The sequence below is a fragment of the Camellia sinensis genome, chromosome 8, assembly GCF_055761805.1.
Source record: "Camellia sinensis isolate YWXY chromosome 8, ASM5576180v1, whole genome shotgun sequence".
NCBI classification, from domain to species: Eukaryota; Viridiplantae; Streptophyta; class Magnoliopsida; order Ericales; family Theaceae; genus Camellia; species Camellia sinensis.
Window position 1 is genome coordinate 133,390,247 of NC_138968.1, and position 15,377 is coordinate 133,405,623.

Consider the following 15,377-nt stretch of genomic DNA (forward strand, 5'->3'; position numbering starts at 1 on the left):
TTCACAAAAAGTTGTTTATAAGTAATTTTTTTGTGAGAGGGGAAGTGGGTTATAATCTGAGAAGTGAATTATAAGCCATTTTCCAAAAGAGGTCAAAAATAGGGTTAAGATATTTAGATCCCAAAATTATTAACTTTGACTTGAATTGGCTTGGCTGTCTTATTCACCCAAAAAAGACTTGGCTGTTTTAGCTGTTGTCTTTAGCAAATATTTTTATAATTCACTCAAATAACCATACATTTTATATTTGTGCAATCCCAGAAGTTTAAAATTTTAAATTTCAAAAAAGACGAGAAATAAAATTTTGCTAGTTTTTTTTTTAATTTTTTTTTTAAAAAGACTTACTTTTGTTATTAATGGTTTTTTAAATTTAAATTCACTTAATTTTTTTAAATATTTTAAAATCATCTAATCATTTAGAAAGTATTAAAAAAAAATTTACTTGAGAGTCGATCTTTTTTAAAAAAACAAATAAACAAACTGACTCTTTTGACTTTGTGAAATGAACACGGTTTCGGTTTCGCTACGGTTGGGTTTAATGCAGACCAGCTCAAGGAACAAGCCAACAATGAAGAAACACGGAGAGGGACCTACCCAATTGAAGCAGTTTCTAATTATTGGAACACAATAGTTGGCCACACTGCACTAAATACTAATCTCATTCTTATTGATCAAAACTATATATATGGATTAAAAAAAAAAAAATATCAGTATGTTTGGTTTTAATTTTTTAAAAATTAAAATTTTTATTTTTCTTATATTTTTATTTTTAGTGAATATTTTTTAAATTTTAGGCCTTTTTTTTTTTTTTTAAATGCACATTACTCAGATGTATGTAAATAATAAAATATTTATAAAAAAATATTTTAAAAAATTAATAAATACACAAAAATATAAAAAATGTACTAAATTTTAGTTTTTTTAATTATTATTATTATTTTTTGGTATTTAGTGAATTTTTAAATTTTTTTTCATAAATATTATACTTTTTAAGTGTATTTACATTAGGTATGTTTAAAAATTAAAAAAAATACTTAAAATATTAAAAAAAATTATTGAAAACAAAAAAATATAAAAAATTAAAAATTAAAAATTTCTAAAAATCAAAACCAAACCAGCTGAATCTCATGCTCAACAGCACCAAAAGGAGAGGCCTTTGGTTTTGGTTTTCTTCCCAAGTGTTAGACAAGTACTCTCTCTCTGTCTCTCTCTCTGATAATATGGATCAACCGAGGACTTGTTCGTGTTGCACTACTATTGTTCTGCTTTTTACAATTCTCATCTATACCTATTCAATTCCTGGATACTTGGTGAATGCCCAGCCTCAGACTCTCAAGGATTACCCAATTGCCAACCTATCCACTTTATGGTTCAACACCCCCGACCCATCTTCTGAATTCCCAAATGCCTCATTTGTTGATTTCCAACCCATCCTTCTTAGAGGAAGCTTTGGCACGGGTTATGGTTGCGGCTTCTACTGCAATTATACTTACACTGACTGCCTCTTTGCTGTGGTCATCCTTAACCTAACTATCTTCGAAAACACTTTTATGTCATCTAAACCACAACTTGTTTGGTCCGCTAATCGAAACCGTCCTGTAAAACTTAATGCAGCCTTGCAACTTACTCAAGATGGGGACTTGATCTTGGCTGACTCCGATGGCACTTCAGTCTGGTCTACAAAAACTGGAGGAGGGAATTACTCTGTCTCAGGCTTGAACTTGACTGAAGATGGAAACTTGGTGCTCTTTGACCGAAACCATGCAATGGTTTGGCAATCTTTTGATGACCCAACAGACTCCTTACTTCCTGGGCAGAAGTTGGTTCCGGGGCAAAAGCTGACCGCCAGCATATCAGCATCAAATTGGAGTGAAGGTTTGTATTCGCTTGCTGTTCATTCTGATGGTTGGTTTGTTTATATAGAATCCAATCCACCCCAACAACCCTCACTCCATCTTGGTCATGCTTACATACAATTATATGTTTTCATCTTGTTAAACTTACATTGCGAATCTTGTCTTGTTTTGCTTAAGTGTTGTTTGCCTTGCTTTGTTTGTTGCTTGGTGTGTGTAGCCGAGGTCATCCTAAGCCTAGGTCACCCTTGAGCCTCTTATGCCTAGGACCATCTTGGGATCACCTTGACTGACCTTCACCCTGGCATATAGGCCGAGATGTGTATTATCTAGGCCGAAATGTTATCCCTGCACCTAGTGATCTATTCTTGGATCGGTGCGACCTAGACCGAGGTGTGGCACATCTAGGCCGAGGTGTGGCACAGCTAGGCCAAGTGTCGTCCTTCCTAGCCGAGATCATTGTTCCCTTACTTACCGATGCCTTGTTCTTAGCTGAGATCATTACCTGCCGGAGTACCTATGCCATCTTGCTTGTTGAACACACTTTGTCATAGTCTTGTCTTTTCACTCAGTCACCTTTTTGAGTAGAGCCAACCAGCCGTTGCCACGCGTCCGAACTGAGTGTTAAATCAGCCGACAGAGAGAGAAATGTATCATTTGTTATTTGTCTTTGTTCTTGAGGAGAGAGAAGCTCTAGAAGAGGGAGAAGGAGTTCTTAGAGAGGAAATAGATTTTCAAGCTTGATCCTTAGAGCTCAAACCGTTTGATTCGTGTCTTGAGGTTAGAATTTCGATCTACTCTTGTTGTTCTTATTGTTCATCTAGCTGCATTGCATGATCGAGCACGATTTGTAAGCCATGCATCGATTTAAAGTTTGGTTTTAGAAAGAGAAAGTGTTATTTATGTGTTCTTGAATAAAAGCCTTGTTTGATTCGAAAGCTTGCATCAAGATTCATGTTTTTGTGGTTGTTTTCATAAAATCTTCAAGTATGGGTACCCAGGTCCATATTTTTGAATTCATAGCATGAAATCTCAGATTTTGTAATGATAAGTTATGATCTTTGCATCCATGTTCTTCATGTTCATGTTCTTCATGTTCTTCAAGAAAGGGAAACCCAGATTTTCCCGACTTCATTTCCTTGAATGTGGCCATCGGGGCCACACCTCGGCAAGGAGGTATGGGACCTCGGCCAAGACTTGGTTGGTGCCTAGCAAGTTTTCCCCAAGATGAGAAACAGTGTTTTGTTTCGGTTTGACTTAGTTTTGAAGGAATGCCGAGATCATTTGCATTCATGTAAAGTTTGTTTGAAAGTGCATTCAATAGACCTTGCCATGTGTTTGTAGGACTGGGACTCTCACTTGACCCCGACATTGAAGAACTATGTGAGTGGTATTTTTAATAAAGCTATGTTATAACGTTTTGATAAAGCTTTGCTTTGCCTTGTTTTGGAAAAGTACTTGTTAAGCATGAATGAATATCCTTATTTTGTGTGTCAAGTATTAGCCTTGGTTTTGATACAACCTTTGAAAGTCCGTACATGCTAGGGGACTATAAGCATTTGTAGCACAACCTTTGAAAGTCCGTACGTGCTAGGGGACTATAAGCATTTGTAGCACAACCTTTGAAAGTCCGTACGTGCTAGGGGACTATAAGCATTTGTAGCACAACCTTTGTTAATGTCATCCCTTGAAACTTGAAAGCCTTGAAAGACTTTGATCGCTTGAAGATTCGAAAGATTTGTTAGACGAACTTGATTCATCCCGTGTTTTATTACAAGCTATGACTATGTACTATTTCGTTAAAGATCTCGGATATCATGCATGCAAACCCTTTATTACTTGTACCATTCACTGAGTATCCAAGTTCACCCTTTCTATATATATGTAGGTGATGAGCAGGACGGCGGCGACGCCTAGATGTGCTTTGCAACTTGTTTTGGGATTCGCATTTTGTAGCATCTTGAAGGTCATGCTTCTTAGCTTGCGTTTCATTGTATTTTGTATATGATGGCTCGAGAAGCCTTTTGTTCAAGATGTATTTTTGTACTTCATTTTATTATACCTAAGTTGTAAGACCTTGATAAGATGTATGTCATTTCATTTGATCTATGCACAGCTCTTATGAACTACTTAGATTCAAATTTGCTTTCGCACATGTAGGCCTCATATATTTATACTTTGATTGTGTGAACCTGTGTATGTTGGCCTTGGGTAATCTCAGATTACTAGCCATCACGGCACCATTCTACTAGGGGCGGAATGGGGTCGTGACAGATTGGTATCAGAGCCAAGTTTCTTATAGTACGTCACTCACACACTTCGGGTCCTAAAGAGCATAGGATTTCCCTTAGAATTGGTGTTAGGATTGCATCATAATGCTTGCTGCTTGACAATGTGTGCATCATCTCGGCGTGACTATTTGTTATTTGCATGCATATTATTTGATCGTTTTGTTTTAAAGTCACATTTTGCGTACTCTTAGCATCATGAGAAGGGGTAGACCACCAGTTGGCCGAGATCATCCCGAAGACAGATTGGACAGATTAGAAAGATTGGTCGAAGGTTTTGTCCGTGAGTTGAGACAACCTAGGCCACAAGACACTAGTACTACTTGTACCTAGGTCGAGCAGACAAACGGCCGACATGAAGTTCCACTTTTACCTCCTCCAGCGCCGCAAGTGCCTCCACAGCAAGCTTTATATGGGGACGGCACCATAGCTTTGATCAGAGAGTTCAAAAAGATGAAACCACCGAGGTTCTCTGGGGGTATAGAGCTGATGAAGGCCGAGGCAAATGGAGAAGTTATTCGAGATTTTCCCCAGCACTGACACCCAGAAGGTGTCATTGGCAGCATTTACGTTAGATGACGATGCACGAAGATGGTGGATGATGACTCGAGAAAGCAATCCAGGTTTGACTTGGGCTAGATTTTTGGAGTTGTTCTACAACAAGCATTTTCCCCTTAGTGTCCGAGATCGCAAGACCACAGAGTTCCAGACTTTGACGCAGGGCAACAAGACAGTGGCAGAATATGACCGTGCTTTTACCGAGTTGGCGAGATATGCGCCTCACATGGTCGATGATGAATATAGAAAGCCAGGAAGTTTGAAAGTGGGCTTCGTGGGCCGATACAAGATCGAGTTAACATGCTCAACATGCCGACTTACGCCGGAGTATTGGACAAGGCCATCCTTGCAGAAGCTAACTTGAACCGATATCAGAATTCAGGAGAGAGCCAGAGGAAGAGACAAAACTATGACAATCGCCGAGTTCCGTTTAACGCCAAGAAGAAAGCAAATGTGGGCAGCTCCAGTAACTCGAACCAGGAGGGTGATGCTAAGTCGACGTGTGCAAGTTGTGGGAAACCGCATTCCGGAGTTTGCCGTTGGGCATCAGGAGCCTGTTTTGAATGTGGCGAAATGGGTCATCGTGTGAAGGACTGTCCGAAGGCAAGGGCTAATGATGGTAAGAAGAATGGGAGTACCTCGGCCTCTGCACAGAGAAATAACATTGGGAGGGCCCAGACAAGACAGGGCAGAGTTTTTGCATTGGTACCAGGAGACACTCAGAATGCTGAGACAGTCGTGTCAGGTATACTCCCAATCTGCTCTCAAGATGCATACATATTGATTGATTCGGGTTCTACACATTCATTTGTATCTGTTAAGTTTGCCGAGAAGTTAAATAGAGAACAAGAACCCTTTGATTATGTGTTATATGTGTCTACTCTATCTGGGAGAACTATGATTATCGCATCCATTTATAGGACGTGTGTCGTGGTGATTGAGGGCGTAGAATTATTAGTTGATTTAATGTCGTTAAGCATGACTCACTTTGATGTCATATTGGGAATGGACTGGTTAGTAACGAATCATGCATCTATTAATTGTGTTTCAAAGAATGTCACACTGAAGCCCCTAAACCAAGCCGAGGTTATTTTCTAGAGTAAAGGAGTAATACCCCCATCTTACTTAATCTCATCCATGAAAGCCTATAAGTTGATCCAAAAGGGGTGTCAAGGTTATCTGTGTAGCATACTAAGTGATTTGAATGGAAATGTTGAGTTAGCCGACGTCCCAGTGGTTAGAGAATTCCCCGATGTCTTTCCAAATGAATTACCTGGCCAGCTAGTGGATAGGGAGATAGAATTTACGATTGATGTTATGTCGGGAACCCAGCCTATCTCCAAAACACCCTATAGAATGGCCCCAGCCAAACTCAAGGAACTGAAACTACAAGTACAAGAATTGTTGGACAAGGGATTTATTAGGCCGAGCACTTCACCTTGGGGAGCACCAGTTCTATTCGTCAAGAAAAAGGATGGTACACTTCGCCTTTGTATGGACTACCGAGAACTAAATAAGGTGACCATTAAGAATAAATATCCATTACCGAGGATTGATGCTTTACTTGATCAACTATAAGGGGCCCGGGTCTTTTCTAAGATTGATCTGAGGTCGAGCTACCATCAGCTGAAAGTTAAGGACGAGGATGTCGAGAAGACTGCTTTCCGAACAAGGTATGGCCACTACGAATTTTTGGTAATGCTTTTCGGAGTGACCAATGCTCCTGCAGCATTCATGGATTTGATGAACAGAGTTTTTAAGCCGTACTTAGACGAGTTCGTGGTTGTTTTCATCAACGACATATTGATCTATTCCAAGAGTGGTGATGAGCATGAGAAACATTTGAGACTAGCCTTACAAATCCTAAGAGACAGGAAATTATATGCCAAGTTTAGCAAGTGTGAATTTTGGCTTTCCAGCATTTCATTTTTGGGCCATGTGATTAATGAAGAAGGAATCTCTGTTGATCCAAGTAAGATTGAAGCCGCCATGAATTGGCTGACGCCGACTAATGTGTCCGAGGTTCGTAGTTTTCTGGGTTTGGCCGGTTATTACAAGAAGTTTGTGAAGGATTTCTCAAGGATTGCAGTGCCACTGACACAACTAACTCAGAAAGGAGTGACGTATGAATGGACCAAGGATAGGGAATCAGCTTTTCGGGAGTTAAAGACGAGGTTGGTTACAGCACCGATACTTATACTACCATCAGATAAAGAAGAATTTCAGATTTATAGTGATGCTTCACATTAGGGATTGGGTTCCGTGTTAATGCAAGGAGGTAAGGTTATAGCGTATGCATCCCGTCAGTTGAAACCTTACGAAAAGAATTACCCTACCTATGATTTAGAGCTAGCAGCCGTGGTGTTTGCTTTGAAGATTTGGCGTCATTACTTGTATGGGGCCTCTTGCTAAGTTTTCATATATCATCAGAGTTTAAAGTACTTATTCACTCAGAAGGAGTTAAATTTGAGGCAGAGAAGATGGCTTGAGTTATTGAAAGACTACGACATGCAAATTCAATACCACCCAGGCAAAGAAAACTCAGTAGCCGACGCATTAAGCAGAAAATCAGTTGGAAGTCTGGCATACTTAACCATGATTTCAGTGGAGCCGACCATTATAGAGGAAGTGAAGGCCAGACAAATAGAAGACGGATTCTTCGAGAAAGTTGCCGATGAGATTATCACTAAGCCGAGGTCAGGGTACAGTATTGAAAATCAGGTACTTAAGTTTGAAGGAAGATTGTGCGTGGCCGACATTCCGGAGTTGAAAAGAAAGATTTTGCAGGAATCTCATGGTTCCAGATTTACTGTTCATCCAGGGAACACTAAGATGTATCAAGATGTGAAGCAAACTTTTTGGTGGCCGAATATGAAAAGAGAAATAGCCAAGTTTGCATCCTAGTGTTTGCAATATCAACAAATGAAAGCAGAACACCAGAGGCCAGCATGACTACTTCGACCTTTGCCGATTCCTGAGTGGAAATGGGAACACATCTCTATGGACCTTGTGGTTGGTTTGCCGAGGACACAAAAAGACATGGATTCAATTTGGGTTATCATTGACAGATTAACTAAGTCAGCACACTTCTTGCTTGTTTAGACTACATTCAATGCTGACCGACTTTTTGTACTGTATATGAATGAGATTGTGAGACTTCATGGAGTGCCGATGTCCATTGTGTCAGACCGAGATCCGAAGTTTGTTTCTAGATTTTGGCAGAGTTTACAAAGAGCTTTGGGAACCGAGTTGAAGTTTGGCACAGCTTTTCACCCCCAGACCGATGGACAAACAGAAAGAACGATTCAGACACTCAAAGATATGCTCAGACTATGTGTGTTAGATTTCAAGGGAAGTTGGGAAGTACATCTACCGTTAGTAGAATTCGCTTACAACAACAATTATCAAGCTAGCATTGGTATGGCACCGTACGAAGCTTTGTATGGAAGGAAGTGCAGATCGCCGATATGTTGGACTGAAGTGGGAGATAAAGCTTTGATTGGCCCCGAGCTAGTTCAAGTTACAACCGAGAAGATTAAGCTCATTCGACAAAGGATCAAAACCGCTCAAAGTTGACAGAAGAGCTATGCCGACCAGAGAAGAAGAGAGTTAGAGTTTGAAGTTGGGGATCATGTATTCCTGAAGGTTTCGTCAATGAAAGGAATTTCCAGATTTGGGAGGAAAGGTAAGTTAGCACCTCGTTACATCGGGCCGTTTGAAATACTTGAGAAAGTTAACCGAGCTGCCTATAGACTGGCTTTACCACCAGAACTAAGTCAAGTTCACAATGTGTTCCATATTTCGATGTTGAGGAAGTATATTCGGGATCCACTGCATGTAATTGATTATTCCGGGATTGTGGTTAGTGAAGATTTAGGCTATGAGGAGAAGCCGATGAGAATTATTGACAGACAAGTGAGACAGTTGAGGAACAAGTCGATACCAATGGTAAAGGTTGAATGGAAGGAGCATTATGGCAAGGAGGCTACATGGGAAAAGGAAGAAGAAGTGAAAATCCATCATCCGGAGTTATTTGTAGAGCAAAATAACTTAAGTTTGGGGATCAAACTTCTTTAAGGAGGGTAGGATGTAACAACCCTCACTCAATCTTGGTCATGCTCACATACAATTATATGTTTTCATCTTGTAAAACTTACATTGCGAATCTTGTCTGGTTTTGTTTAAGTGTTGTTTGCCTTGCTTTGTTTGTTGCCTGGTGTGTGTAGCTGAGGTCATCCTAAGCCTAGGTCACCTTTGAGCCTCTTATGCCTAGGACCATCTTGCGATCACCTTGACTGACCTTCACCTTCACCTTGGCATATAGGCCGAGATGTGTATTATCTAGGCCGAAATGTTATCCCTGCACCTAGTGATCTATTCTTGGATTGGTGCGACCTAGACCGAGGTGTGGCACATCTAGGCCGAGGTGTGGCACAGCTAGGCCAAGTGTCGTCCTTCCTAGCTGAGATCATTGTTCCCTTACTTACCGATGCCTTGTTCTTAGCCGAGATCATTACCTGCCGGAGTACCTATGCCATCTTGCTTGTTGAACACATTTTGTCATAGTCTTGTCTTTTCACTTAGTCACCTTTTTGAGTAGAGCCAACCAGCCGTTGCCACGTGTCCGAACTGAGTGTTAAATCAGCCGGTAGAGAGAGAAATGTATCATTTGTTATATGTCTTTGTTCTTGAGGAGAGAGAAGCTCTAGAAGAGGGAGAAGGAGTTCTTAGAGAGGAAATAGATTTCCAAGCTCAATCCTTAGAGCTCAAACCGTTTGATTCGTGTCTTGAGGTTAGAATTTTGATCTACTCTTGTTGTTCTTACTGTTCATCCAGCTGCATTGCATGATTGAGCACAATTTGTAAGCCATGCATCGATTTAAACTTTGGTTTTAGAAAGAGAAAGTGTTATTCACGTGTTCTTGAATAAAAGCCTTGTTTGATCCGAAAGCTTGCATCAAGATTCATGTTTTTGTGGTTGTTTTCATAAAATCTTCAAGTATGGGTACCCAGGTCCATATTTTTGAATTCATAGCATGAAATCTCAGATTTTGTAATGATAAGTTATGATCTTTGCATCCATGTTCTTCATGTTCATGTTCTTCAAGAAAGGAAAATCCAGATTTTCCCGACTTCATTTCCTTGAATGTGGCCATTGGGGCCACACCTCGGCAAGGAGGTATGGGACCTCGGCCAAGACTTGGTTGGTGCCCAGCAAGTTTTCCCTGAGATGAGAAACAATGTTCTGTTTCGGTTTGACTTAGTTTTGAAGGAATGCCGAGATCATTTGCATTCATGTAAAACTTGTTTGAAAGTGCATTCAATAGACCTTGCCATGTGTTTGTAGGACTTGGACTTTCGCTTGACCCCGACGTTGAAGAACTATGTGAGTGGTATTTTTAATAAAGCTATGTTATAACGTTTTGATAAAGCTTTGCTTTACCTTGTTTTGGAAAAGTACTTGTTAAGCATGAATGAATATCCCTATTTTGTGTGTCAAGTATTAGCCTTGGTTTTGATACAACCTTTAAAAGTCCGTACGTGCTAGGGGACTATAAGCATTTGTAGCACAACCTTTGAAAGTCCGTACGTGCTAGGGGACTATAAGCATTTGTAGCACAACCTTTGTTAATGTCATCCCTTGAAACTTGAAAGCCTTGAAAGACTTTGATCGCTTGAAGATTCGAAAGATTTGTTAGACGAACTTGATTCATCCCGTGTTTTATTACAAGCTATGACTATGTACTATTTCGTTAAAGATCTTAGATATCATGCATGCAAACCCTTTATTACTTGTACCATTCACTGAGTATCCAAGCTCACCCTCTCTATATATATGTAGGTGATAAGCAGGACGGCGGCGACGCCTAGATGTGCTTTGCAACTTGTTTTGGGATTTTCATTTTGTAGCATCTTGAAGATCATGCTTCTTAGCTTGCATTTCATTGTATTTTGTATATGATGGCTCGAGAAGCCTTTTGGTCAAGATGTATTTTTGTACTTCATTTTATTGTACCCAAGTTGTAAGACCTTGATAAGATGTATGTCATTTCATTTGATCTATGCACAACTCTTATGGACTACTTAGATTCAAATTTGCTTCCGCATATGTAGGCCCCATATATTTATACTCTGATTGTGTGAACCCTTGTATGTTGGCCTTGGGTAATCTCGGATTACTGGCCATCACAGCACCATTCTACTAGGGGCGGAATGGGGTCGTGACACCCCAATCCTATTTTGAATCTTCTTTTGGACACAGTCGATATGTCAAATTCGAGAATGGAAACATCGATGGGTACAATGTTCCACCTGCAAATACAAATACATCTCAGTTCATGAGGTTGAAGCCTGATGGGCATTTGAAGGTTTATGAGTGGGGAGGAGAGGATTGGAGGGTAGTGGTTGATCTACTGACAGTGTGGAGAGACGAGTGTCAATACCCGATGGCTTGTGGTGAATACGACATTTGTTCAGAAAGACAGTGCAGCTGTCCTGGCGAAGCCACACTGAAACAGTCACTTTCAGGCAAATAAATGTTATGAAACCCAACCTTGGATGCTCTATTGTTACACCCATTTCTTGTGATCATTCACAATATCATAGCCTTTTGGAGCTTAAGGATACTAGTTACTTTAACTTACATTTTGTTCACTATAGTAACCGGACAGAGTTGTTTTGACAAACAGATGTAGAGGGTTGCAAGACGAGCTGTTTGAGAGACTGCTCTTGCAAAGCGGCTATATTTTCAATTGAGTTCTCCCAGTTCTCCCAGTCCTACAATATGACAGGTTGCTTATTATTGTCTGAAGTATTTTCTCTTAGAAACAACGAGGGCAGGACTGATAATGTTACTGTATTTCTTAAAGTGCAGAAATCTTCGACTCAAAAGAAATCAAAGCATGCCACAATTATATTAGGATCCAGTCTCGGAGCTTTCTTTGTTGTATTTTTTATGGTTGCCTTTTGCCTTTACCTTTTTAGAGAAAAAGGAGAATATGAGGAACTTGAGGAGTTCAATGTGGAGCAAGTACCAGGTGTGCCTACCAGATTCTCTTATGAAGACTTGAGAGCCATGACAAACAATTTCAATAATAAGCTTGGGTAAGGACGATTTGGGACAGTTTTTGAAGGGACATTAAAAGATGGCACCAAAGTAGCAGTGAAGCTCCTCAATGGTTTTGGTTAGGTTAAGAAGTCATTCTTAGCTGAAGTTGAGACAATAGGCAGCATTCACCATGTCAATTTGGTGAGATTAATTGGGTTTTGTGCTAAAAAATCATATAGGTTTCTAGTTTACGAGTACATGCCCAATGGATCCTTGGATACATGGATCTTCCATAGGCACTGGGAGTTCACTCTTGGGTGGCAATCCAGAAAGCCGAGCATCATGGATATAGCCAAGGGACTAACCTATCTCCATGAGGATTGCAGGCAGAAAATACTTCGGCCCCGTTTGGGGACTTACTTTTTTAGTCAAAAAGCCAAAAAGTTATCCTTTTAGCCAAAAAGTCAACAACTCATACCAAAAAGTCAAAGATTCTCTTTTCTCTCTACTTTTTGCACATCTTTTCGTAATTAGCTAAAAAATCATCCCAAACATATAAGTTTTTTTTTACCTACTTTTTGAGCCAAATAGCCAAAAAGTTACTAAATTAGCCTGTTCCCAAACGAGGCCGAACTTGGATATCAAACCCCAAAACATTCTCTTAGATGAATACTTCAATGCAAAAATTGCTGATTTTGGATTGTCAAAACTAATTGATAGGACCAGAGCCAAGTTGTAACAATGATGAGGGGAACACCAGGTTATTTGGCTCCTGAATGGTTGAGCTCAATTATTACCGAGAAAGTAGATGTTTATAGCTTTGGTGTCATGATTTTGGAAATGTTGTGTGGGCACAAAAATTTGGATAGGTCTCAACCTGAGTGAGATATGCATCTACTAGGTCTATTTAAGAGGAAAGCAGAAGAGGAACGACTTCTGGATGTTGTTGATAAATACAATGATGACATGCAAACACATAGAGCAGAAGTTGTGGAGATGATGAGGGTAGCTGTGTGGTGTCTACAAAGTGATTTTTCCAGGAGGCCTTCCATGTCGGTGGTGGTTAAGGTCTTGGAGGGTTCTGTAGATGTTGAAAGCAATTTGGATTTTAGCTTCACAACTCCTGTGGTACCAAGAGCAATCACAGTTGCTGGTCACCAAGAGGATGACATTGGTGCTGCTACTCCTTTATTTGCATCAGCTTTATCAGGACCAAGGTAAAGAAAGTAGACTACAAACAAATTACAGTTGTTTAAATATTTTCTATTTCTTTCTCTCCTTTTTTTCTTTTTTTCTTTTTTTCTTTCTTGGACTGAATAAGTTTTAGGATTTCGATTTACTCTAGAAACATTTCAATACAATGGAAGAAAGCTATCCAAACATTCCATGAAGGCTTTGTAAAATTCCCTATTCACACCATTCTTACTTAAAAGTCTTGTATGAATTTCACTAGTAAATCTTACAAGCTGATTGTGGTTATTTCTGCTTAATTTGGTCAAAGGCCATGGTAAAATTGCATGTTCACACACCCAGATCCTCTGAAACTCAATATGTAGTGAACTATAATCTAAGATTTTTATTTGTGCAAATCACACCCCATGATACCAGGATTAATGGTGTTTTAGGAAGTGTCTTCTTCCACTGATAAAATTTCAGTTCTTTCAATATTCTTCCTTTTTATCTTTCTTCAAGTTCTTCCATCATCATTGCCACCGAACATACAGAACTTCATGAATGTATTGAGCAGTATTAGATTTCCCATAGTTTTAATTCAAACATTCTCGAATTCTGTAGTGCAGAAGATATTTTGTGATTAGTGAGTTACCATTCAAACTTTATTCTCCAAAAGATGCGTGAATAAATAGTAAATTAAGTTTGAAGAAGGAACAAATTTAGCTCATATTTTGGACAAATTTAGAGCCATTTTATGACTAATTAATTTGGTTGATGGGAAATGTTCTTGAATTACTTGGAAAGAAAACATTTTGTACATCTGTTAGTCTGCCGAATGTGCATTTTTTCTTCTCACCTTGAGCTTGACTAGGAAAACAAAAAGAGTGTGACATGATGAACAAAAAAATTCACATTCTACTTGACATGCTTTTTCCCTTTGCTTTCCCGGAACCTACTGATCTATAACAGCAAATGGATAAAATGAAAGTTGTGTTGCTATTTTTCTTGCTATTGCATTTTACATAGATTCTGCGCATTTTATCAATGTGCAGCCTGTTGAGCATTCAATGGCTAAACTGTCCACTACTTGGATCAACTGCCCCTCAACTTTCATTAATTCCAGTGAAGTGTAGATTGGCACCCGTCCTTTGAGGATTCATTGGCTCACAGTTTGTCTGTGGGATGAAACTGCGGCCCTAGTCCTCTTGCTCCAAAGCAGACAATTTGTTGTGGAAGACACTTCCCTAAGCCACTGACCCCCCAAATCGTATTCCAAATATATCTTTATTTCTGGAAGTACATCACGAATTATGCTATGCTTCCTAGTGGAAGTTTTGCTCTCTTTATAATTAGTGTTGACCAAAATCAGACCATTTGGGGACGGACACCTGAGTTCCTCAAGCAAGCCTATTTGAGGGCAAGGGGGAAAAATGTAATTGGAGCCATTTATAATTTTTTCGTACTATGAAGTTTTTTTATTATAAATTTTATTTAAAATTCATAACAATGTTCCTAACCTTTGGAGTCAAGATTATTTAGTTAAGGACTTAATTTTATTTTATTTTTTTGGTCTTGAGTAAGAGAATGCAAGAGGTGTTCATGTAAATGTCCTTTTTGTATTTCTATCTTTATGATTTGACCGATAGTCTAAGATAACTTATGAAGTGGTATTCGTGTTTGATAATTTAATATTTAATCATTTTTATTTGTTTCCAGAGAGATTTTTCTGAGAATTATTTTGACTAAAAGGTCTTTTATGTATATATATATTGTGTAGTGAATGTATAGTACTTAGGGCCCTCTTCTACTCAGAGTGCCTAATCGAGTGTCTAAGTTGCATACCCTTTGAACGACTACTAATTTGCAGTAGATATGGTACCATAGCGTTTTGCAGCATCAGAAAAAAGTCACAAGCAGCATACAAACGTGAACACAACCATTAGGGAAGTGCTAAAAACGCAGGCTGTGAAATTACTTGACTACCCTCTATGTTAACAAAAAAATTGTTCAAACAACTACATGGGTCAAAAAGTAAATTTCTTAAGTTGGATAGGGGTATTTTGATCATTTTAATGTGATGTGACACAATAAACAAATATTATACCAACAAGCAAAAAAATAGTTTTTTACCAACTTTTCAAATCATTTTCCAAAAAAACTAAAAAGTTTGGTAAAAAGTCAAAAGTCAGCTTTTTACAATCTTTTCAGAACACTCTATTATAACGTTTTGGGTAACATGGTACATGTCATTTTCTCTTTTGATTATAAGTTAGTCGTCATTGGATTAAGTTAAAGTGAGGACGTAGAAAAAATTGATAGAATGGAACTAATTGTTCAAGGGATTGAAATTTTGATTTTTGATCTATTTTTTAAAACGTGTAATTTGTTTCTATTTTAATAAATATTTAACTACCCAAAATGTTATGTTTAAATACTTTTATATTTTAAATTATTTAT

The 15,377-nt window shown here is 38.8% G+C and overlaps 1 protein-coding gene and 1 pseudogene across 2 annotated transcripts; both read left to right on the top strand.

Annotated features, from left to right (window-relative positions):
• The first annotated feature begins 718 nt into the window (after nucleotides 1-718).
• Nucleotides 719-3,994, top strand: LOC145797126 (EP1-like glycoprotein 4). The gene is made up of 2 exons (XM_082883522.1): nucleotides 719-1,875; nucleotides 3,742-3,994. The coding sequence occupies exons 1-2, from the start codon at nucleotides 1,128-1,130 to the stop codon at nucleotides 3,768-3,770; spliced, it is 777 nt and encodes a 258-aa protein (XP_082739648.1). The 5' UTR covers nucleotides 719-1,127; the 3' UTR covers nucleotides 3,771-3,994.
• Nucleotides 3,995-7,294: 3,300 nt separating this feature from the next.
• Nucleotides 7,295-13,237, top strand: LOC114275538 (G-type lectin S-receptor-like serine/threonine-protein kinase SD2-5; annotated as a pseudogene). Its single transcript, XR_014339201.1, has 3 exons — nucleotides 7,295-7,420; nucleotides 10,906-12,147; nucleotides 12,380-13,237. The product of XR_014339201.1 is annotated as a G-type lectin S-receptor-like serine/threonine-protein kinase SD2-5 (transcript).
• The last annotated feature ends 2,140 nt before the right edge of the window (nucleotides 13,238-15,377 follow it).

What these genes read in the sequence shown, in the direction of transcription:
- LOC145797126 (XM_082883522.1), top strand. Translation starts at nt 1,128, where the DNA reads ATGCTCAACAGCACCAAAAGGAGAGGCCTTTGGTTTTGGTTTTCTTCC. An exon ending in AGCATCAAATTGGAGTGAAG is followed by an intron (nt 1,876 to 3,741) that starts GTTTGTATTCGC and finishes ATATATATGTAG; the next exon opens with GTGATGAGCAGGACGGCGGC.